At 34.2% G+C, this 23014-nt stretch overlaps 3 protein-coding genes across 4 annotated transcripts; all 3 read left to right on the plus strand.

Moving 5' to 3' along the window:
- The first annotated feature begins 2448 nt into the window (after positions 1-2448).
- Positions 2449-8790, plus strand: LOC122595765 (protein MLN51 homolog). 2 transcript variants are annotated; one of them, XM_043768201.1, is made up of 12 exons: positions 2449-3114; positions 5820-5919; positions 6025-6224; positions 6305-7026; positions 7149-7260; positions 7377-7511; positions 7593-7648; positions 7769-7814; positions 7911-7950; positions 8035-8109; positions 8242-8331; positions 8426-8790. In XM_043768201.1, the coding sequence occupies exons 1-9, from the start codon at positions 2636-2638 to the stop codon at positions 7936-7938; spliced, it is 1878 nt and encodes a 625-aa protein (XP_043624136.1). In that variant the 5' UTR covers positions 2449-2635; the 3' UTR covers positions 7939-7950; positions 8035-8109; positions 8242-8331; positions 8426-8790. The 2 variants fall into 2 exon arrangements, with proteins under 2 accessions (XP_043624136.1, XP_043624135.1); XM_043768200.1 differs by having other exon boundaries at positions 7911-8109.
- Positions 8791-10026: 1236 nt separating this feature from the next.
- LOC122595273 (N-terminal acetyltransferase A complex auxiliary subunit NAA15-like) lies at positions 10027-18375 on the plus strand. The gene is made up of 26 exons (XM_043767612.1): positions 10027-10340; positions 11662-11740; positions 11889-11971; positions 12065-12214; positions 12688-12803; positions 13028-13133; positions 13233-13304; positions 13399-13514; positions 13616-13748; positions 13834-13911; positions 13995-14048; positions 14130-14200; positions 14278-14332; positions 14422-14517; positions 14995-15123; positions 15219-15301; positions 15383-15613; positions 15705-15837; positions 15925-16032; positions 16250-16381; positions 16801-16857; positions 17008-17105; positions 17197-17255; positions 17351-17462; positions 17559-17659; positions 17740-18375. Exons 1-26 carry the CDS (start codon positions 10290-10292, stop codon positions 17922-17924), a joined length of 2688 nt encoding a protein of 895 aa, XP_043623547.1. The 5' UTR covers positions 10027-10289; the 3' UTR covers positions 17925-18375.
- Positions 18376-21788: 3413 nt separating this feature from the next.
- LOC122595646 (protein CDI-like) lies at positions 21789-23014 on the plus strand. The gene is made up of 2 exons (XM_043768059.1): positions 21789-21873; positions 22014-23014. Exon 2 carries the CDS (start codon positions 22043-22045, stop codon positions 22814-22816), a length of 774 nt encoding a protein of 257 aa, XP_043623994.1. The 5' UTR covers positions 21789-21873; positions 22014-22042; the 3' UTR covers positions 22817-23014.

Raw genomic sequence — 23014 nt, forward strand, 5'->3', positions numbered from 1 at the left:
TGACCCATAATGTCCATATTCTCAATGGCATATAATTCGGTCAACCCCATGACTTTATACCATTTATTTGAAGCAACACTAAAACCAACTCAAATACTAACTTAAATAAAACCAACTCAAACTAGATAATATGACTGAGTCAAGATTAATTCCTACATAGACGGTGAGAGAATGGTGAAATATTTATTGCTTGTGTAAGGGGTGATGGATGATGAAAAAAAGTGAAGATTTATCTTGAGATTTATAATTTTTTCTTCTAATAATGTTTATTACTTTGTCATTTGATATTTTACTTCATTACATAAAAAAATATCTTCGTTTTTCGATGACAGTTTTTTTTTATATTAAACATTTGTTAAACTATTTGATAGAAATTTATGTTATCTCGTGCAACGCACGGGGCTAAACCTAGTTGTAAAACAAAGTTGATAAAAGAATATCAAGCATAAGTATTTAGTTACATCATTAGTATCATAGAAGATATTATTTATATATGATGTTTATAATAATATAAGTAAAAAGATTTTAAGAATGATTTTTTTTTTTGCAATCTTTATATGTTATTAAATTAACAGATTATGAATTATATGGGATATTTAACATGTATTCACAAATAATTCCTAGAGATGATAAACAATAAATAGATTAAGAAATATAAATTCATTCACAGTTTTTAGAGGTGGTAAATTTTTATTATTAACAACATATAGTTTTTATTAATAATAAGAGTTAGCAAAATGCTAGGAGAGTACATATGAAAACAAATTAAAAAAAATATACACCGATTTAATATGTTGAAAGAGTTGTATGAGCTCCAAGCTAAATCTTTCTGCTTAGATCTCGTGATTAGCTAAAGAAAGCTCGTATGCTATATTTTCTTTATGCTCCATCTCGGATTGATGTTCTTGTTGAAAAAAACTTTATTGTTTTTGACTTCCTAAATGATCCAACACACGATTATAATTAATAGATTATAAATATTTTTCTTGGTAATACGCTACCAACCCATCTTGAATTGATAAATTCATAAAATTTCATAGAGATAAGTAAAAAGTTAGTATTTGTCAAAAGATACACAAACATAATATACGAGCCATTCTAATTTTCTAGTTAAGTTTTATTTGATCGTTAATTAATGGCCAGGAGGGTTTGGTCGATTACACCATTTAATAAATACATTCCAAGTGTATGGTCGACCCTTGTTAAAAGTTTAGAGAAATTCCAGGTGGCGGGTACGCATGTCAACTTGCTGATTAGAGGAGTGGTGGGGAGTGGTTCGGGTACGAGATTCTGGATTGACCCGTGGCTCACTCCCAGACCGCTCTTGGAGGAATTTCCCCTCTTGTTTAGGCTCGAGAAAGAAAAGGGATGCTTGGTGAATGAGAAAATTGGAGAAAATAGGGAGTGGGGCTGGTCGGTTTCTTCTATGGGCCAAGATGAGTCGGTGGAGCTGTTCAAGTTGAATGATCAGGTGGAACGGGTTATTTTATCGAATGACCCTGATAAATGGATTTGGATTGGGGACGATGGGAATACTTTCTCTGTGAAAGGGGTTAAAAAGCTGATCAACGAGGACAGAAATTGTAGCGGCCGATTGGTTTTTAAGTGGGTTAGATGGGTACCAAGGAAATGCAATATCTTTATGTGGAGGTTGATGATGGATCGGGTTCCCACGGCGTGTGCTCTTAGAAGTAGAAACTGTAATGTGCAAAACCCGCTGTGTGACTTGTGCAACAAAGTGGAGGAAGACTTGGAACACATTATTTGCTCTTGTAGGATTGCTAACGTGGTGTGGGGTTTGGTCAGGTCATGGTGTAAGACAGGGCAACCCATTCTCTTCTCATGCAAGGATCTGATCAATTTACATAAGAATGCAGCCATGAGCAAAAAAGGAAAGAAGGTTTATAACGGTATCATCCGGGTCACGTGTTGGTGCTTATGGAAGGCGAGAAACGATAAAAGGTTTAATAACGTAGAGGTTTGCCCATTGAAGATTTTTCACAATATCAAATCTATCGGGTATCTTTGGTATAAGAATAGGAATAGACAGTCATGTATCAATTGGTATGATTGGACAAATTTCAATTTCTTGTAACCTGTATAGCTCGGTTGTATTTTAGTCGCTTGCACTTGGCAAGGACTTGTGAATATATATATACTTTAATTTTCAAAAAAAAAAAAAATTAATGGCCACTCCTGCTTCTTGACACATATATTAAAAAACCATTTGTTTCTAATTTACCTTTTCTATTTTTTAATTTTCTTTTTTCTTATACTATTTTTACTAAATATGTGTGAAGGTCTAATGTGCCAACTTGAGAGAACATGAAGGGTTTAATGTCGTTACATATGACTTCTATATATCTAACCGCCCCTTATCTTCCCAGTCTCCAATTTCAACCCAAATTTATATATGCCCTAGAACTAGAATACAATATAGATACATACATACATATACATATATAGATATAAATAAATAAATAATCTATATCTATATCTGTGTGTGTATATATATATATATTCCGCCCATAAGTCCGCACCCTACCCTGACACTTGTTAATTTTACTTTTCAATATTTATTTCAACTAACCCCAAATCCGATCAAAATCTCCTCCAAGTTTAGGCCTTTTTAGTTATGGCGGAAGAAGAAGAAGAGTATGAAAGTGATCCAGAACAAGCCAAGCTTTCTTTAAAGATGCGGCGGCGCAGGGAAGCCAGTGATGATGAAGAAGAAGAAGAAAATGGCGATTTTAGGGCTAGGGTTTCAGATGGTGAAGATGAATCTGATGATGATGATGGACAAGGTGCTGCTGCTGATTATGATGATGACGATGATGAATATGATGATTTAATTGATGATGATTTAGTTGAGGAAGAAGAAGTAGAAGCTGTGAGGGAGGAAGTTGTCGAAGGGGGTTCGGTCAAGGGACGGAGTGATGGGGATGAAATTGGGGGTAATGTGGTTGAGAAAGAGGAAGGGGCAGATGGGGAAGGTGAAGGCAAGAAGGAAAATGAGCCGTTTGCTGTGCCCACTGCTGGTGCTTTTTATATGCATGATGATCGGTTTCGAGCTACTTCTGCTCGTGGTGGTGGTGCGGCTGCTGGTAGACACAGGTCTGCGTCTGTGTTTAATTTATCGGTGTTATTTTTAAATGATGAATTGAATGTGTGCTTTGTGTGTTGATATTATTAGTTGGTTAGGTACATATTTTGAATGATATATGAACCTTTAGTTGTGGGCTATTGTAGAAATAGTGAACTTTTAATTGAAAGCTAGGATCTTTGATCGAGTTTTTTAATGTTTTGGGATTCTTTTTGCTAAAGTTACTGGTTAGGCACATAGTTTAAATGATATTTGCATCTTTAGTTGTGGGCTATTGTAGAAACAGTGAACTTTTAATTGAAAGCTAGGATCTTTGATTGGTTTTTTAATGTTTTGGGATCTTTTTTTTTTTTTTTTTTGCTAAAAGTTACTGATATGATTGTTTAATTATCGTACGCGGTGGGGGTGTTGATTGTATTTGAACTATTTGAATGTGAAAAGATGCATACTATGAATGACGTCTGCAATGTTAGTTGTGGGCTACCGTAGAAAGAACCAAGGATGTGCCTTTATTGTTTGGGTGGGGGGTGCTGAAGGGAAATTGCATTTGAACTAATTAAATTTCGAACAGTTGCATACTTTGAATGATATTTGCAATGTTAGCCATGGATACTATAGAAATAGTGAGCTTTTACTTAAAACCTAGCATCTTTGATTGCATTCTAATGTTTTGGCGTTCTTTTTGTTATTGTATTTGGGTTATATACTTGTATATAGGTGATTTGGCTTTTGATTAGTGGATTGAACGTTTGTTTTGATTGATCGAAAGGATGTGGATCTATTGTTATTTGTCAGGCATGGGGAGTGTTGGGGGAAAAGTTTATTGAATTGATTAGGTTACAAAAGGTACATATTTTGAATGATATTGGCACCATTAATTCGTGACTGTTATAAAACTACTGAAATTTACTTAAAGCTAGCAGCTTTTGTTAGATTTGATTATTTGAAATGTATCTGTATTATTCATCGACAATTTATCAACGTCAATGCTTGCCATGGACATTAGCGGAGAACCTAGAAATAGATAAATTATCACAGGAATGGGGTTATTGTAGGCTAAAGTTCTGAAATAAATGAAAACTGAAAAGATGGGGGAGGGGGTGAATAGGAAAATAGTCTACTTTCTAGATAAATTTTTGTGCAATACTTTGTCAGATACAGTACTCATCTTTTATTGAATTTGCATCTCAACTGCATGTTTATTAGAAACATTATTACTGTCTCTTCTTTTGGAGTTGGTGGTACTTTAACCATTGGCCATTTTTCTTGCAAATATCATACATATTTTTTGAGATTTCCTGTTACCTTATGTCACCATTCACCCTATTCACTTAATCAGTAGTCCGTGTATACCTACATAAGAGCTCATGTTAGACCTCACAGTGACATACCGGTTTCTTTATACTATTAAAATCATAAATGACAAGATAAGATTATAAGAGTATTCTTTATTGGAGTCTCATTAAAATTGGTTTGTCAAATTTGTACTACAGCAAATTTGAATGATAGATATTCATATAAGGAAGTGGACTAACGTTTTTAAAGATGAATAAAACATACAGTTTGAAATCAGTTGACAAGTAGATCTAAGTGAAATTCAAAATTAATGTACCCGCATTGTTATCAGTGTGGGATCATATTAATAATCATACTGATACCTCGAGTCTACTGCTATCATAGATTCATTTAGACGTTTCCCGAAATAATTTCTCGAACATGTAAATGTATGACACGAAAGGTAGACATTCATGGAACAAAATCATACAGAGACATACTATTCATTCTTTACCAGTTACCACTTGTGTTTATCAAATACCAACGTATACCATATCCACAGAGGAAATATAAACTTGGGGTTTATTCTAGAGAATGCTAACACAATCTGACTTAACTGATCCTAGAGTTATACTTTGATTTGATTAGTAATGCATGATTCTAGTTGGCTAATGAGAGTCTCAAATTTTGTTTAGTGAACCTACTTTACAACTTTGATTCCCGTTATGCAGAAAGGATAGGATTAATGGCAATTATTAATAATCTAATCTATTTTATGAAATGGACTTCCATTTTCCCCTTTTTTTGGCCCTATTTGTCATGATCTTTTTTTTTTTTATGTCATGATCATTTTAAGATTCATATGGACAAATGTTATGAATAAGAAATGTGGTCAATACACACATAATAATTCAAAGATACGGTGTGCAAAGTTGCGACAATTATATTGAATACGAGTATTTGTTTGTTGCTATCCAAATTCCAAAGTAGTTGTACTACCATTTGAAGCCTTCTATTCAGACCTTCTGTAATTTAAATAAATATGATAAAAGAGATGTCAGCTTAATTGATAAGATTATTGGAAATGTCATCTTTCGTGAACAAAAAGGACATTTTAAGTTTCAAGATCTTGCCTATTGGTAGACAATTTTTTGCTTGTGTCTCTGCCTGAAGATTTTTTTCTCTTATAATATGTGCCACAAAACTAAATCTGAAACTACATAATTTTTTCTGTGTTTTAGATTAATATCAGAACAATGCTTTTTTTTTGCCAGTTTTTCAGTGTATCATTTCTTTAGCACTTGAAGTACATATATTGTGTTTAGTCTGTTGTTAGTTACTCTCCAATATTCAATCATATGTATAACAATCCTTTATTAGTACTTCTGTAACATTGGATAATGATATTTAAATGACAACGTTTCGTTGATATGATGTTTAGGCGAAGTCTTGGCAGGGGGAAGTTGTGGGAGTTGAGAGATGACAGAAAATGGGGGCATGACAAGTTTGAGGAATTGACTCAGGAAAGACATTATGATGAGGTGAACTATTGCTTCTTAAATCTTAAGTATGTCTGGGTGTGTGTGTGTTTTTTTATGGCTCTTCACTCTGTTGGTTTTTTGTTCTGATATGTTATGTATTATCAGGGCAGGAGGGGTTCGAGGGGACGAAATCGCGGCCGTGGAAGAAGTCGAGGAGAAGATCGTGCAGTTGCACGAGGAAACAGGCCTAAGGTGTACAACAATAACAATCAAACTAATGCTCCAAAGTCTGTGAGAGGGCGGGGCCCTAGAAGATATCAACCGTCTACTCCGAACAATTTTGAGGGTTCTGCACAAAGCAGACAGTAAGTAAAAGTATCGTGATTTTGGTTATCTATTGTTAGGTATATTATTTGCTCAGTAATTGATTGCTAATTTTTTATAGGTCGGTAAAACCAATAGAGAAAACCTCATATGCAAGTTCAGGAAGAGCATCTGCAGCCACATCGACATCAGAATCTGCTCAAGTGCCAGTTAGGAAAAATCTTGTTGCTTCCAATTTGAATTCTGCTTCTCCTCCATTTTATCCTTCTGGTTCATCAAATAAAGAAACAAATATGACTCAGAAAAAGGATGCTCAATCTGGAGCACTTAATCGGGGCCCACGCCCGTCTGTTATGGCCGAGAATTATCCAATTTCTCAGCCTAACAATATTCGCGGAAGAAATGCACATGATTCTTTAGGCATGGGAAAACTTTATATTGATGATTCAGTCTCTTCTACTGCTGGGAAGCCCCTAAACAACTTGCAAAGTAGGGTCGACGGGAGAGGTTCAATGCCATTTGGACAAGTGGCCTATCAACCAGTGCCGCCTCATCATAGTCAAGTAAATAGGGTTCCAAACCAGCTTCGTTCAAATCAGCAATATGTGCCTCGGTCGGCTAGTGGATCTCGAGCATCTTCTCCACCTAAAAAGTCGGTTCCTATACATGCTGTTGAATCTACAGAAATTGAATCTTCTACGGAATCCAACGATTCTAAGACAGCATTAGTTGGAAAAGGAAAAGGCAGTGTTCCGAGCAGCGGTATGAGCGCATTTTCTTATGCAAGCCTTGGTGGTAATCAGGGTGATCAAAATTTTCCTGGTGCTCCAACGTTTTTGCCAGGTAAAGGGCCATTTGCTAAAATTTGTGTAGTAGTAAATTTATTTCTATTTGATTAGCTTCTGCAAACATGCAATGATGGTATTGTCGTATTGAGTATGTTTTTGTGTGGATTTTGCATGTAGTTATGCAATTTGCAGGCCAGCATGCTGGTGGTCTTGGAGTTCCAGCTGTTGGCATGGCATTCCCTGGCTATGTTGGTCAGCCCAATGGGATGGGAAATTCAGAGATGACTTGGTATTCTACTTCGCTTTTTATAACCGTATCTCTTATTTCTAAAATTTGCACAGCTTTTTGGCTGTTTATCAACAAGCTTAAGCTGAGTACCAACATATTTGATGATGTGACACTAGGCTACCTGTATTGGCTGGTGCTGCTGGAGCTTTAGGTACTGCTGGACTAGGGGGCACCTACCCATATATCACAATGGATGGTGCCTATCATCCTCACCCATCTGGTCAGCCATCTTCATTACCTCCTCCGACAAGGTACATAAATGTTATGGCTTATCTTCAGACTGTTTCATGAAGTTCATTTACTCAATAATTTTTTATTTGGTTTCTTTTCAGCAAAGACAATAATGCGAATAAAGTTGGTAGTGAAGTAAAGCCTTCCCAGAGACCTGGTAAGACACAATGCTGGTTATTAAGTTATTTTTGATACATGAACACATGGACTAACCTTTTTGTAACTTCTCTCTTGGTAATTTAATAAATTTGGCTATCAATCTTATTAAATTTTGCAGAACTTGCAAATGATGAGTTGAGACAACGCCAAAATAAAGCTCGCAGGCAAGTTTGAAATTTTGAATATTCAGTTTGACCTCAGATAGTGTTTTTACTTTCCACAAACAATTGATCTTTTACTTTTGTTTGCTGTCTGTGCAGATACACCGAAATGAAGTTTGACAAGTGAAGTATTAAATAGGTCAAAACCTATTCAATATTGCTGATAAAGATGACTTTCCAAACTGAATATCTGAAATTCTGCGTGGTACTTTTGGTGCTGCAGGCGTTAGGCCGTTTGTGTCCTCCAGTGTCCTCCTGGAGCACTTTGGGCAGCTGTAGTATTTCCCAATTATTTAAGGTAACTTTGCCTCTCAGATACGGTTAACATCTGTATAGTAAGCTTAACTTATTTGTTTATTATATATGTGTACTTTTGAATTATTCACTGCAATTGTGGGAGGACAATATTAATATTTCTCTGTACACTTAGGTATATGTTTGAAACGCCTGCTCGTGCTGTATCCTTTATAACAAAAGAATGCAGTCTGACAGGTAGCAGGACTTTTTTTTTGGATGCGAGGTATATAAAGAACTTGAGTACATGGTGTTTCATATAATGCTTGAAGAAATAACACAACAATTGTGAATGCTTACATACTTGTTTTTGATTGCAGGTTTTTTTTGGCGTTGTTTCTTTCTTTTCTTTTGTGAAAGCTTTTGAAAGTTGTTGGCAGGCTTATATTTGGGAAAATAGTAAAAGAACAAGAGATTTGGTGCAGTTCCTTTGTGTCGTCGAGTGTAGTGGAACTTTTCTCGTAGCTATTTTATGTTTTTACCTCCTTTCCTGTATTTCTTATTTCCGACTTTTGAGGATTGACTTGTGCTTGGGGGTTGAATTGCCAATCTATTTTGCAGTGTGTTTTGGCGTCTTTATTGAGGTTTGTCGTTTCTATATCTTATTGCATGACTTATACCAGTGGGGTAACTGTGTTTCTTCTTCCCTACAATGGGTTTTGCAATAAAAGGTAACTTTGTATTCTCTCTCCCCCCCTTCTTATAGACCCTCTCTCCTAATAGTCTAATTTCTATGGTATTAACTGTATAAGTGAGTTGGTTCCTTCTGTAGAACACTAGAACTAATCTTGAGAAAAACCAAAGAAATGTCGATTCTCCTTCTTGACATTACAAGTCTTGTGGTGTAATATGCAAACGCTAATTATATCAGGCCAACAATCTCTACATTTTTTCCTAGTTATTTGCTAAACTAAAGCTCAAACTAAGTTGAACTATATCCACTGGATGACTTCTAATTTTGCAGCATGTATATTTCTTTTTTTGCAAGGAGAGTCTAATTTTGCTACATATTGAAACTCTTAAAATCATCATTACAAGATTTTAGTGTAACTCAATCATGACTTTTTATTGTTTTGTATTAACTACGAGTTTTGATGTTTTGATCATGAACCTTGTATCAAGGCATCAAGCAAGATGTGAATTTGGTAAATTACCACGAATCAATGAATATGGTATCAGTAATTTGTTTCTTCAATGAAGGGGAAATCTTTTTTGGCAGTTTACCAGTTAATTTCATTGAAAAGGCACACGTGTAAAATATAAAGTTAAAATGGAAGATGACAATCGAATTCTGCAAATATAAAATGGTTAATAAGATTGATGTTATTTATTAAATTATGTAATAAATAATTATGAAGTATGCATAAATTATTGTTTTTTTATTGATATATCCAAAATAATAATGATGTGAATATTAATTTTAATATCCATAATAAAAAGCTCCAAAATAGTCTAATGTTAAAAAAACAAACATACATACCTATATAAAGTATAAAGTATCAGATAATATGGAACTGTTTGGGTTATCTAAATTTTTATACGTGTAACACATGTAACAAATCATATAAACATTTAAGGCGTGTTTAATTGTAAAAAATATATTCTAATTTTTAATTTTTCTGAAAATGAAAGAAGTTTTTCTATCTTATTCAAAATTTTAAAAAGTGTTTTTACGAAAAACAAAAGACAATAAAAATAATATGTTTCTAATTTTACATAAAAAAGTGGGAAATTGTTTTATGTTTTCATGGAAGACAATTTTAAGAAATATACAATTTGAACAATGTTTTATTAAAAAATTAAAATAGAAAACAAAATATGTTTTCCTCGACTAAACGCAGCGTGTAACTCAGATAATGTATCAAAATCCGTATAAATTGACCGAATCGATAATCTCTAGTTGATTAGAAACATAAGTTAGAAAAAAAACCCTTAAAGGAGCAAAAAGCTTCAAACACACTCCCTTCACCGTAGGGTTGCAGAAGATAAACTAACGCCCACACCCCCACCCCCACCCTCTCTCATTCATTCATCTCCTAGCTATATCTTCCACGTCCGTCCGTCCGTCCGTCCGTCCGTCCCCCTCCTTATAAAACCCCTCAAATAAAATTTATACTTTATAGAAACCCCAATCAAATCCTTCTCTCTCACTACACTTTCTCTCTCTAGAAATTTCAGCACACAATGGGCGCTTCTCTTCCTCCTAAAGAAGCCAATCTTTTCAAACTCATCGTTGTAAGCCCTACTTATTATACACACATATGTATCGTTATATATATATTATATAGAATATATTGATTTTTTATTGTTTAATCTAACAGTATTGCATTATGTATTATCATATTTATTAATTAAATGTGTAATTAGTGGTGTGTGTGTGCATTTTATTATATATAATGGATTATGCTGATGAGAATTTGTTAATAGTTGTTTCGACTAAGTTTTCGAGTTAGTAATAACCCATTGTGGTTGCGGTAACAAACCTTAGAATTTGTAACAACCATTCGATTTTTGAATTTGGATAATGTAAGTTGATAAATACGCAAAGTTTCCAGCTTTGTACCTCCGTTGAGGTATATGCTATGTTTATGAAATAACTATCCTCAAAAACTTCATGGATGTACTTATGGATTAATTAAAAAATGTGATTTTTTTTACTCAATGGTGTGAACTTATGGGACGCTTTAACAGATATATAAAATCGTGTTCTTATGTGGTTTTGTCGACTTACATTATCCGATTATAAAGTTCTGATTAGTTTTGGAGGTTCTGGAGATATTAGTTTTTTTTATTTGATCTCGAGTCTCTATATAATGCACGAGCACGACTATGGAAGAAACTGCTAAAGCAGGACTTGCCTTCTTAATTGTGTTCCCTAACATCTTAAAGGACGTGACTTGAAGTTACTTTTTAATCTGATTGATTGATCTTTGGACATCTATCACTGCAATATGCCGCCTGTATCATCAGCCAAAATGATATAATACGTGAAAAGCAGTCATCTTGTGTGTTACCTGAACTCCAAAATGCAAGTGCCCATTAAAGCTTTAGGAAAGAGCAAAAGACTCTGTCCTGTCATCACATGAGCACACCATTTTCCTTGCCACTGTACATATATTCAATTACATGTAACTTGGGTTATATGAACCTGCTTTTCAAGATCTTTCTACACTCCTTCCTTTTAGGACATTTGGCTCTTCGATTGGATTACCTACTCCTGACCTATCTTGATCTAGTCTAAACCTATCTTATTGTGAGTATATTATTAGATAATGAAGCCTGGATGCACAATCATGTATCTTCTTTTGATCTATAGAAACCACGTATAAGTCATTTCTTTGCCTCTTCGATCATTGAATAGATTTATAATCTTTTGGTATAAAACCAGATAAACTTCCCTATACCTCAGTCTCAACCCTTAACGGTGCTTGGTCACTTGCTTGTAGCCTGTTTTTGCGTTGCTTTGATACTGCTGTACTTTTGTAACCAGAACTATATCTTTGTAAAAAGTTGTTCACCAAATAAATGATGCTTGTTCTTTTGATTTCTTTGACAGAAATCATATGAAACGAAACAGTATAAAAAGGGTTTGAAGGCGGCAGATACTATATTGAAGAAATTCCCAAATCATGGAGGTTTGTGAACAGTTTTATCTAAAGTTCTATTTTCTACGTTGGTCATTGTTGGAAATTTCTGGGTAGTATGGCTACAGTTTCTATATTTAAAGTCATAGATTTATGCTCTTGTCTTATATTCTTCTCTTAATCCTCTATTTGTTACTAGAAACTCTCTCGATGAAGGGATTAACGTTGAACTGCATGGACCGTAAGCAAGAAGCATATGAGCTTGTACGGCTAGGATTGAAGGTTGGGAATCTTTCAAAATCGTAAATCAAAGTGTTCTTATTTGAAATCACTTTATAACACATTATGACATTTCATTTCATTTTATAACTGCAGAATGACCTGAAGAGCCATGTCTGCTGGCACGTCTATGGTCTTCTCTACCGGTCAGATAGAGATTACAGGGAAGCAATTAAGTGTTATAGGAATGCGCTGAGGATTGATCCTGACAACATTGAAATACTTAGGGACCTATCGCTTTTACAGGTATAGATAATCTAAAAGTGTACTGTTGTTTTCATCTACTTCTAGTAACTTGCCATCTCGTTATTAGAAACTATTGTGAGTTGTGTCCACTGCCCATATAAATGCATCGCTAGTAAATTAGGTAATATTTAAGTTTCTAAATAGGGTAGTTATAAAAAGTCAATATCTTGAAGCTTAGCAACTTAGTCATATCGTTTCACATATGTTATGGCATGGCCTATTCAAGCTCCCCGTGGCGTCTTGGTTTATTCTGCCTTTTCGTGGTTCTGCATTGTTAGAAGAGTTGCATTGAAACAGCTGTGTAACTTTATACCTGGTGAGCAAATGGACCCTTAAAGTTGGTCTCAGATAATTGATGGTTTTTGCTTCAAGAGAAGGGCCTAGTTCATTAGCAATGACGTCTTTAAAGATGAGTAATGATTGTAGCTTTTTTTTTTGGTTAGCTGACGTATTCTTTACACATCTGATTATAGGCACAAATGCGTGATCTGGCTGGTTTTGTTGAAACAAGACAACAGCTGTTGACTCTGAAACCTAATCATCGGATGAATTGGATTGGTTTTGCAGTTTCTCATCATCTAAACTCAAAGTAGGCCGTCGTCTTTTTTCTTTTTAATGATATTGAAGTGATTAAGCATTATTCTTGTTTTGAAATATTATACGGAGTAATTCTTTTTAAGATCCATATATGTTGATGAATGTTAATTTACTGGCACTTTAGTTGTATTTTCATCATACAGTATCATTTAAAGTGTTGCTTTTATAATACTGGTTATGGTAGTAATTTCTTTCTTTGCTTTTCTTGCCTATAAGTGCATCAAAAGCAATTGATATTTTGGAAGCATATGAAGGGACTCTGGAGGAGGATTATCCTCCAGAAAGCGAACGTTGTGAGCATGGGGAAATGCTGTTATACAAGGTATAGTAATAGTTCTTGGTAATGATGCATCATGAAACTTTAGTTATTTATGATTGTAAGACTCACTTTTGATAATTTTTTACGCCAATGGCCATCCAGATATCTTTATTGGAGGAATGTGGCTTACTTGAGAAAGCTCTTAAGGAGTTGCGTAGAAAAGAGTTCAAAATTGTAAGTTTATATTATATTATTGATTGAGCTGTTTGTGATATTTTTTTTTTTTTAGTGGCTTCATTTAAATATATTATCCCATATTTCGGAACAGGTTGATAAACTATCCTACAAGGAGGAAGAGGTTTCTCTCCTTGTTAAGCTTAATTGTCTCGAGGAAGGTGAAAAGCTCTACAGGGTGCTACTTACAATGAATCCTGACAACTATAAGTATACAGAAACAGACTCTGTTATCTATGTCTTGTTTTATAGTATTCTCATTGTTAAAAATACAGTATTGATTGAGCTGTTTGTGATATTTGTTTTTTTAGATATTATGAAGGGTTGCAAAAGTGTGTTGGACTGCATTCAGAGACTGGCCAATATTCCCCAGAAGAAATAGATAAGTTGGATACTCTTTACAAATCTCTCGGGGAGCAATACACTTGGTCTTCGGCTGTTAAGGTGAGTAAATTTCTACTCCAAGTTTCAAAAGGATATTCCTTTCAAGACCATGAACAAAGTTTTAAAGTCACAACATTTTTTTTAGAGGATCCCTCTAGATTTTTTGGATGCTCAAAAGTTTTGGGATGCAGCGGATAATTATGTTAGGCCTCTTTTAACAAAGGTACAGTTATTCAGAATCACAACATTGCTTTTATGATATTTGTTGTGGATGCAAATTAATGCTTCTCTTAATTGCAATTGTAGGGAGTTCCTTCACTGTTCTCTGACCTTTCTCCTCTCTATGAACATGCTGGAAAGGTTTGTGCTAGCTTCCTCTTTGAAGTTTTTAGAATTTAGCATTATCTTGAGTTCTTGACGCATCTTGACCTTTTTCTACAGGCTAATATTCTTGAAAAGTTGGTGCTTAGTTTGGAGGAATCACTTAAAAAGACAGGTGGATTCCCTGGAAGGTAAAGTTGGATCATAAACTTCCTTGTATTGGATATCGTATCTCGTAACTTGAAAGCTACTAATGTATTATGTACAGATCAGAAAAGGAGCCACCTTCAACGCTCATGTGGACCTTGTTTTATTTGGCTCAGGTTTGTTCTTTCTGCCTAAGTTGTTTGCACTTAATTTTACTTTCTTTTTTTTTGTATATTTCCTTTCTTATGGTCTTGTATCTATGCAGCATTATGATAAACGGAACCAATATGATTTGGCTCTTGTTAAAATCGAGGAGGCTATGCAACATACTCCAACAGTTATTGATTTATATTCTGTAAAGGTCTGCTGACTATCTTTTTTCTCTTCGTTTACACAGATATTCTTATTCGTGGAACCTTATACTTATTGCCTTTAGTCTATAAATATTTCTTCATAACCTTATGTAATCTGACTATATGAATAAGTCTGTGGGTTGATGTGCATTTCAGTGAGAGTAACAAATTCGCTAATTAGGTAGTTAATAAAACTCTAAGAAAGTAAGAATTTGATCTAAGATAAGCAATAAAATACAGCTATTTATTTAGTGCGTATTTGGGGTTTCAACGTAAATACAGTGAAAGTGTGCGATATTCAATTTTTAGGAGTTAAATATCTACCTCCATAAACGTTCCCTCAAATCCATATTTATTCCAAACCCTAGTATATATGTATTACCTGAATCAATGAAAAATGAATGTGGTGAGTAAGCAACAAATACTAAATAATTTGATAGACATATGCAGTACCTAATGGATAGTGCTTGTTTGTTTTCTTGCAGAGCAAAATATTAAAACATGCTGGGGACTTTGCAGCAGCAGCTGCATTGGCAGATGAGGCTAGGTGTATGGATCTTGCAGATCGTTATGTAAATAGTCAATGTGTTAAAAGAATGCTGCAGGCTGATCAGGTATACTCAAATAGCTTTTGCTCTTCTCTATATGAAAGATACACATTAGTTTACAATTTTTGATTGTGAAATTTGGTTTATATGAAATTTGGTAGGTTTCACTTGCGGAAAAGACAGCTGTATTGTTCACAAAAGATGGCGAACAACATAATAACCTGCATGACATGCAGTGCATGTGGTTAGTGTTTCTTACAACTTGATCCCAAATATTTGGTGAACAAAATGATAGGAAGTTTACTGAATGTGTCTCCATTCAAAGGTATGAACTTGCTTCCGGGGAAAGTTATATTCGCCAGGGTGAACTTGGACGTGCTTTGAAAAAGTTCTTGGCTGTTGAGAAGCATTATGCAGATATAACCGAAGACCAGTTCGATTTCCATTCTTATTGCTTAAGAAAAATGACTCTACGCTCCTATATTGAAATGTTAAGATTCCAAGACCGGCTTCATGCTCATGCATACTTTCGGAAAGCAGCAGTTGGAGCTATAAGGTGAAGAAAAGTTGGCTATATTTGTCTCTTTTGACCTTTTAATTTCTTTTGCATGACAAATCTTATCTTTGTGCCTCATTGAATGATGCAGATGCTACATTAAGCTGTATGATTCTCCTCCAAAGTCATCAACAGAAGAAGATGACGAACTAGCAAAATTGCCTGCTTCCCAGAAGAAGAAATTGAGGCAAAAACAGAGAAAGGCTGAAGCACGAGCCAAAAAAGTATATTCAGTTTGTTAAGTTTCATTCTGACAGATTTAAGTTTGAGAGGTCTTGTCTTCCGCGTGACATTTTTTGATGTTCCCACAGGAGGCAGAAGTGAAGAATGAAGAAATAAACGTTGGTGGTGTTTCCAAGTCTGGAAAACGCAATGTAAAGCCTGTTGATCCAGATCCACACGGAGAGAAGTTATTGCAGGTTTTCTTTTCTATCTTGAAATGCAGTTGTGTTAGTTTGAGCTACAGAGATTTATTGAATGTTTTTTGTGGGTGTATATACACAAACAGAAATCATATATACAGACACTTAGAAATAAAATTTTTTTTTGTTCACTCTCAAACATATGTCATGTATGTACATACACATTTGAAAACAATAAATTTGTGGACAGTACTTGACATTTTATTTGATCTAGATTGAAGATCCTTTAATGGAAGCTGGTAAGTACCTGAAACTGCTTCAGAAGCATTCATCCGATTTCTTGGAGACACATTTACTTTCATTTGAAGTTAATATGAGGAAGCAAAAGATCCTGCTTGCTTTGCAGGTAATTTATTTATAGCGAGGAAACTTAGATAGCAACTTTCTTTCAGTTAATCTTATAGTGCATTATGTCAGGGTAACCCATTTCATCTTCTTTTTTTTTGCATTATATTTTCTGGGTTAATTTTGTTGGTAAACGTTTGAGGTGGCAACATGGGTAATCTGATTTGGACTAATATAATCTTAGTAGCTTTAATGCATTTTGTCTGCACTTTGTGGTGACCCCTGGCCCGTTCGGAATCTAGTTAATTTTTTAATCTATTCCTTTGACTCATCAGAGGAAAAAGATTATCCATAAGTGGTTCAAAGTTGCTACCTATTGCAAACAGACTATACTTTAATATTTGTTATTGTCTTAGGCACTATATTTTACCTTGGTTGGTTTAGAAGCTAACCCTTTGATTACTCTTCCATTTTAACAAGGCTTTGAAGCACCTGGTACAACTAGATGCTGAACACCCAGACACTCATCGCTGCTTGGTACGTCACTCAAACCTAACGAAGTAAATAATCAAAATTTCTTGCCTAAATATCTGTGATAATCACACATGTGTATATCAAATTTATATTTGGTCTTTGTATTATAATTTGTAAAAGGTGAAATGTTGATTGTAATTGCGGGTTTCACAGATAAGATTCTTCCATAAAGTGGCATCACGGCCGGCTCCTACAACTGATGCTGAAAAACTCGTTTCTGGCGTCCTAGACGCAGAACGACCGACCTTTAGGTAATCATTCTTGTGCATCTTTTGCATTTCTAATACATGCACGCCTGTTTCTGAAGTCATTTGTTGTTAAATATGTCTCTGACTTTTTCAGTCAGCTGCAAGATAAATCTCTGATTGAGGCAAACAATGTTTTTCTCCAGCAACATAAAGGTCAACTCCCATCTACATTAGTAATTTCATGATTCCTTGTGCATAGTATCACAACTTTCTTACACCTTCAAGACACTATGCCGTTGATTTTGCAGATTCCTTGATGCACAGAGCTGCAGCAGCTGAGATGGTTTATTGTTTAGAACCAAACAAGAAGGCGGAAGCCATCAAATTGATCGAAGAATCATCCAATAACCTAGCTTCCAGGTAAACCAAATTTGTTCAACGAATTTCATCACCCGTGTGAAATTTAATGAAAGTTAGCACTCATTTAATACTAAATGCTTTTCTTTACTGAATTAGTAATGGATCGCTTGGACCAGTGAAAGATTGGATCCTGAAAGATTGTGTTGTAGTTCACAAAATTTTGGTGGCTACTTTTGATGATCAAGATGCTGCACTGAGTAATCTTTTACCATCTCTTTATTAATGTATGCATATTTTTTAGCCGCTGGATCTGTATCTTAGGTTGGTTCTTTTGTAGGATGGAAAAATCGATGTGCAGAGGAGTTTCCATACTCAACCTACTTTGAAGGCAGACTCTGCTCTACTCTAACTGCAAACAAGACCCCTCAACAGGTACATGAGAATGCTGAAAATGGAAGTCTTGAATTCTCATCGAATGGTAAAGTAGAAAATTTGGACGCCTTGAAGAACCTAGCCATCTAAAATGACCCTTGATCAGAATCTGTAGGATTAGAGCATGTTGCGGTTGTAGGATGAGTTCCCAGAGCCCATGTCAAAAGAACAAAACTATTATTTTTCATGCTCAAAGCAGTCTTCTTTTGTTCATGGGATAACAATTCCTTTGAAATGTGTATGATCTAAAGTTTCTTGTGTCCGCTCGAGTCTATTCCAACATATGGAAGTTGGAAACAACTTTTGATATACCAAAGAGCATTGGACCTGAAGTTTATGTGGTTAGAGACTACCTCCCCGAGCTGTTGCCTTTTAATTATAGTCCAGAATCTTGAGAGTATGTTGTACTGTGTTTTCCTGTTTTCTTTTCGTTTTTAATTTTTTTTTAATGTTGTATACATGCTATATTTATTTGCAAAAATTTTGGCAACTGAATTTTACGATAAAGATGATATTTGATCGATTTTAGCCTTTGTACTCATTCGAGTGATGTATGGTAAATCATATTATTCTTTCTTCGTTGCTAATGTTACAAACTGGTTATATCCAACTTTCATACTTGAAGTCGTAGCTAGTTAAAAGAACCAATATGTTATATATAACATTCTGAATGACTGATTTTTCTACTGGCTTAATTTTTTACCTACAAATTTACGGTTAATACACAATATACCTCACAATATCCAATGTATGCCTAAATGACATTTCACCAAAAAGATGGGGCTTCTTTCCTATATGACATTTCACATGGCGCAAGATGTCTTAAGTGGGTTTCTAATATAAGCCTCACTTTTGATACTCTAAGGGCACGTTTGGTTCACAGAATTTGATGGAATTGGAATTGAATTTCATTTCTTAGTGCGTTTGGTTGTTCAAAGAAGGAGGAATAACATTCCGTATTTCCGTAGAAATGTAAACATTATCCCGTCAAATTTTATTCCTTCAAATTCCAATTCCTTTGATAGATTCCATTCCTTCAAAAAACATTATGTGAACCAAACGCGTCCTAAGTTTCCACCTATAAATTTCACTACTATTATTAAAGGTTCATTTGCTTTCATCTTCATTTCACAAAACTCATTTCACCCACCTAACAATGCTCTACCTATGTTGAGGAATTACTGATAAACGAATGGCGTTTGGCCATTGCGTTTTCTAAAATGATGTGCTGTAAGTGTAGAAATAAAGATGAGATCAAATGATTTGGTTGATATAAATAAAGTATTGGTTAGGTCGTTGATTTATCAAGTTTCTGTTAGGTTCTTATGTTACTAGTTGGATTGATTGGGCTAATGCTTACTTGTTTCAACTTTGGATTAAAACGGGTTTATTATTTCAAACTTTTGATTATCCGTTTCAGACCATTTCTAGTGTCCACAAGGTCATTTTGTTACCAACTAACACACATTTCTAACGTTTTAAAGACCCATAAGATATACGGAGTATTTGAAAAGTGTAATAAAGTTTTAAAGACCCATAAGAGTATTTTGAAAAGTATGATGTTTTTTAAAAGAAAATTAACTTGAGACTCGATACTACTTCCTGATATTTGGATCGGGACGGTACCAGGAGAGGACTTGGAACTTGAGATTTTCTTGCGCATCTCTGATATGGAGTGTATATGATAGGCTTGATGTGCGTATCTCACCAAATGAAAACTCATCATTATATGGACCGAAAGTTGATCATATACAATATTAAACCCTCAATATAATATCACATTTTAACTTTATAAACATATGTATAGCTACAAGTAAGAGAATTTTGTATTTAATTACAAAAGGATTAAACCCTTAATAACATGTAATTAATTAGATAAGAATTTAACATAAACATTTGGTGACATAACACTTTTTAGAATAATCGTGCGATTAACCATAAAATGTCCACCTAACATTAGGGGTGAGCAAAAACAAAACAAAAAAACAAAAACCGAACAAAAACCATTGGTTTGGTTTTTGTTTTCTCTAATAATTGAATGGATCGGTTCGGGTTTCGTTTTCATATGTCAAAAAACCGATCAAAAACCGAACCGAACCAAAATTAATATACTTTTATGTATTTTATATTTATATCATATTACATTTATATTTATTACTTATAATTTGTAAATGTGTTAATATCATTTAAATTTTTTGTCTTTTTAGTGTACAAATCTATATAAATTGTATATTTTAGATGAAAACGTACAATAAAAGCAATTTGTTTTATAAAAGTTATACCAATTTTAACACCTATAAAATATAATTAGTTAATAAAAGACATCTCTATATTTTAGTTTTTATATAATTTTTTTTTTCTTAAAACTTGAAACTTAAATTTATAACATAATAAACAAAAAAAGTAAAAAAAAAAATAATTATAAAAAACTGAAACAAAAACCGAAACCGATCTAAACCGAACTAGAAAACCAACAAAACCGAACAAAACAAAAACCGAATCCAATGGTTTTGGTTTTCTAAAAACCGAATGTATCGATTCGGGTTTCAATTTTAGGCAAAAACCAGCCCATACTCACCCCTACATAACATAAATATAAGGAAAATGATTAAAATTTTATATTACAAAATGCCTTTGGACGGACTAATAAAATGTTTTTCCTCCTACTAAGTAATAGATGAAAGAGCTCTCAAGCATAGACTCAGTTAAAACAACATAGTCTAAACATTGCGTAATGATATTTTATTCTCACATGTCTAAAAAAAGTTGTAACTTATTAACAAAAGAAAAAAAGTTGTAACTTTATTAAAATAATAATTCAAAAGATATTAAATTTCAAATATAAAATATCAAAATAACTCGGCGATTTCTCTATTCCCACATGGACCTCGGGCGGACTACACACAATGACCCAATGACTAATAAGTGCCAGCGTAGGTGAGCTAGACTATACGTGAAATTACAATGAGTGCCATTCGATCGTTGAACTTACAAATTACAATAACTACTACAACATTTATTTAATTAATTATATCACATTTATTTGTTTAACTCTCTAGTATTTTAGTAGAAATGGGTATCACGTTTAGACTATTAGTAGTACTAAAATCTAAATTTTAAAGATCTAATACGAGTAGTAAACTATCGAATTTGCATATAACTAATCATCAAAAACAATAAATAAATAATCTTGATCGAGAGTCATGGGTTTCATCCCAGACATGTGTGGTTCAAGCACCGGATACAGCCTGATTGGATGTCATTGTGGTTTTTCGAATGCTAACTACTAAGTCGCTGTTAAAAAAAATTATTTTATCTGAAATTCTTCGTATATCAGTGTATCGATCAAATATTTATCTTATTTATGTTATTTTAATGTTTGGATGGTTGGATCAATGGTAAACACCCTGACACAGAGGTCATGGGTTTGATCCTTATCCCATGCAAAGGTTGGAGAGTCTTTTCTACCATTTAGGTCGAAAATGGAAGCAACCTTCCTACTTAGGTAGAGATAAGGTATGTCTACATCTTAACCTCCCCCATACACCGTCGAGGTATTAGGGTTCAAAACCCGCAGAAGACGGCACTGAGTAGTTTCTTTTTTTTAATGTTTATTTTACAAATAAGCATCACTCATATAAATATAATAATTTATTTATTATATTTATATATATATATATATATATTATTTTTACAGCAAGTAGCTTATATCATAGGGATTGAGATCCTATAAAGTTTGATAAAATTGTTAATCTCAATCCTTGAATTAAAATCAAGGGTCAAAATTCAAATATGATATTTGAATCTTGACCTTTAATTTTAATCCATAAGTTAAAATGCTTTCAACTTTACGTTGAAATTAACTTTAGAGACTTTACGTTGAAATTAACTTTAGAGAATCCTTATTCATATCACTCATTCTAATATGCCCCATTCAAAATAGAGCGGGCCTAAACTAATAAATTATTCACATCAAAACTTGCTACTTCACTCACTCACCTCTTAATTAATTTGAACCCTTTCCTCCATCACCCGCAACGTAATCCATTCCCCATTTTCCCACAATTCCTGTTTTTTTTTTTTTCTACATTCATTTTTAAGAGTACTATTTTCTTTTATATATTATATTATATTATATATATATGGAGTATAACTTTTCATTTTCGATGTTTATTACAGGTTTATATATATATATTTCAATAAAGGAAATGTCGGTGGTGATGACCAACAGCAACAACGGCAATCACAAGAAAGCGTTTCGGATATTCGTAGGTTACGACACACGTGAAGACATAGCATACGAGGTATGCCGTTACTCCATCTTGAAAAGATCTTCAATACCCGTTGAAGTGATCCCAATCAAACAACCCGAATTACGCCAAAATGGTTATTTCTGGCGGGAACGTAACAAACTAGAAAGCACCGAGTTCTCATTCACGAGATTCTTGACCCCGTTTTTAGCGGGGTATGAAGGGTGGGCGGTTTTTGTGGATTGTGATTTCTTGTATTTAGGTGATGTGAAGGAACTGTTTGATTATGTTGATGATAAATACGCCGTGATGTGTGTTAAACATGATTACACGCCGAAAGAAAGTACGAAAATGGACGGGGTGGTGCAAACGGTTTATCCAAGAAAGAATTGGAGTTCAATGGTGTTGTATAATTGCGGACATGTCAAAAATAAGGTTTTGACACCGGAGAAAGTGAACGTCGAATCGGGGGCGTATCTGCATAGGTTTATGTGGTTGGATGATGAGGAAATCGGGGAAGTTCCATTTGTTTGGAATTTTTTGGTTGGGCATAATAATGTGGGTGATCAGGATATATATTACCCGAAAGCCATACATTATACGTCGGGTGGACCGTGGTTTGAAGAGTGGAAAGATTGCGAGTTTGGGGAGTTGTGGTTGAAAGAAAGGGATGAGTATTTGACGGTCAAGGAGAAAGAGATCGAAGAAATCACTCGGCTCAATTTGAATTAAATCGTGTGTTGAGAATGAATTGTTCAAGTGTTTGATGATATGATTGTAAGAATCGTTGTTGTTATTATGAATTTCGTGTGGATGATGAGTTTGATTTGTAAAAGGAGGTGTGTTTTATGTTTATATGTTGTAACCGCCTGGTAATAACAAATTCATTCAATGGCCGGGTATATTGCAATAAAACTAGTTTATTTTTCA

This window comes from Erigeron canadensis, chromosome 4 (genome assembly GCF_010389155.1).
Source record: "Erigeron canadensis isolate Cc75 chromosome 4, C_canadensis_v1, whole genome shotgun sequence".
In the NCBI taxonomy this organism is placed as follows: Eukaryota; Viridiplantae; Streptophyta; class Magnoliopsida; order Asterales; family Asteraceae; genus Erigeron; species Erigeron canadensis.

Coding starts and splice junctions, on each gene's coding strand:
- LOC122595765 (XM_043768200.1), top strand. CDS start 2,636: ATGGCGGAAGAAGAAGAAGAGTATGAAAGTGATCCAGAACAAGCCAAG. Junction 7,649..7,768: donor AAAGCCTTCCCAGAGACCTG/GTAAGACACAAT, acceptor TAAATTTTGCAG/AACTTGCAAATGATGAGTTG. Junction 7,815..7,910: donor CGCCAAAATAAAGCTCGCAG/GCAAGTTTGAAA, acceptor CTGTCTGTGCAG/ATACACCGAAATGAAGTTTG.
- LOC122595273 (XM_043767612.1), top strand. CDS start 10,290: ATGGGCGCTTCTCTTCCTCCTAAAGAAGCCAATCTTTTCAAACTCATC. Junction 13,134..13,232: donor GGGAAATGCTGTTATACAAG/GTATAGTAATAG, acceptor ATGGCCATCCAG/ATATCTTTATTGGAGGAATG. Junction 16,858..17,007: donor CAGACACTCATCGCTGCTTG/GTACGTCACTCA, acceptor CGGGTTTCACAG/ATAAGATTCTTCCATAAAGT.
- LOC122595646 (XM_043768059.1), top strand. CDS start 22,043: ATGTCGGTGGTGATGACCAACAGCAACAACGGCAATCACAAGAAAGCG.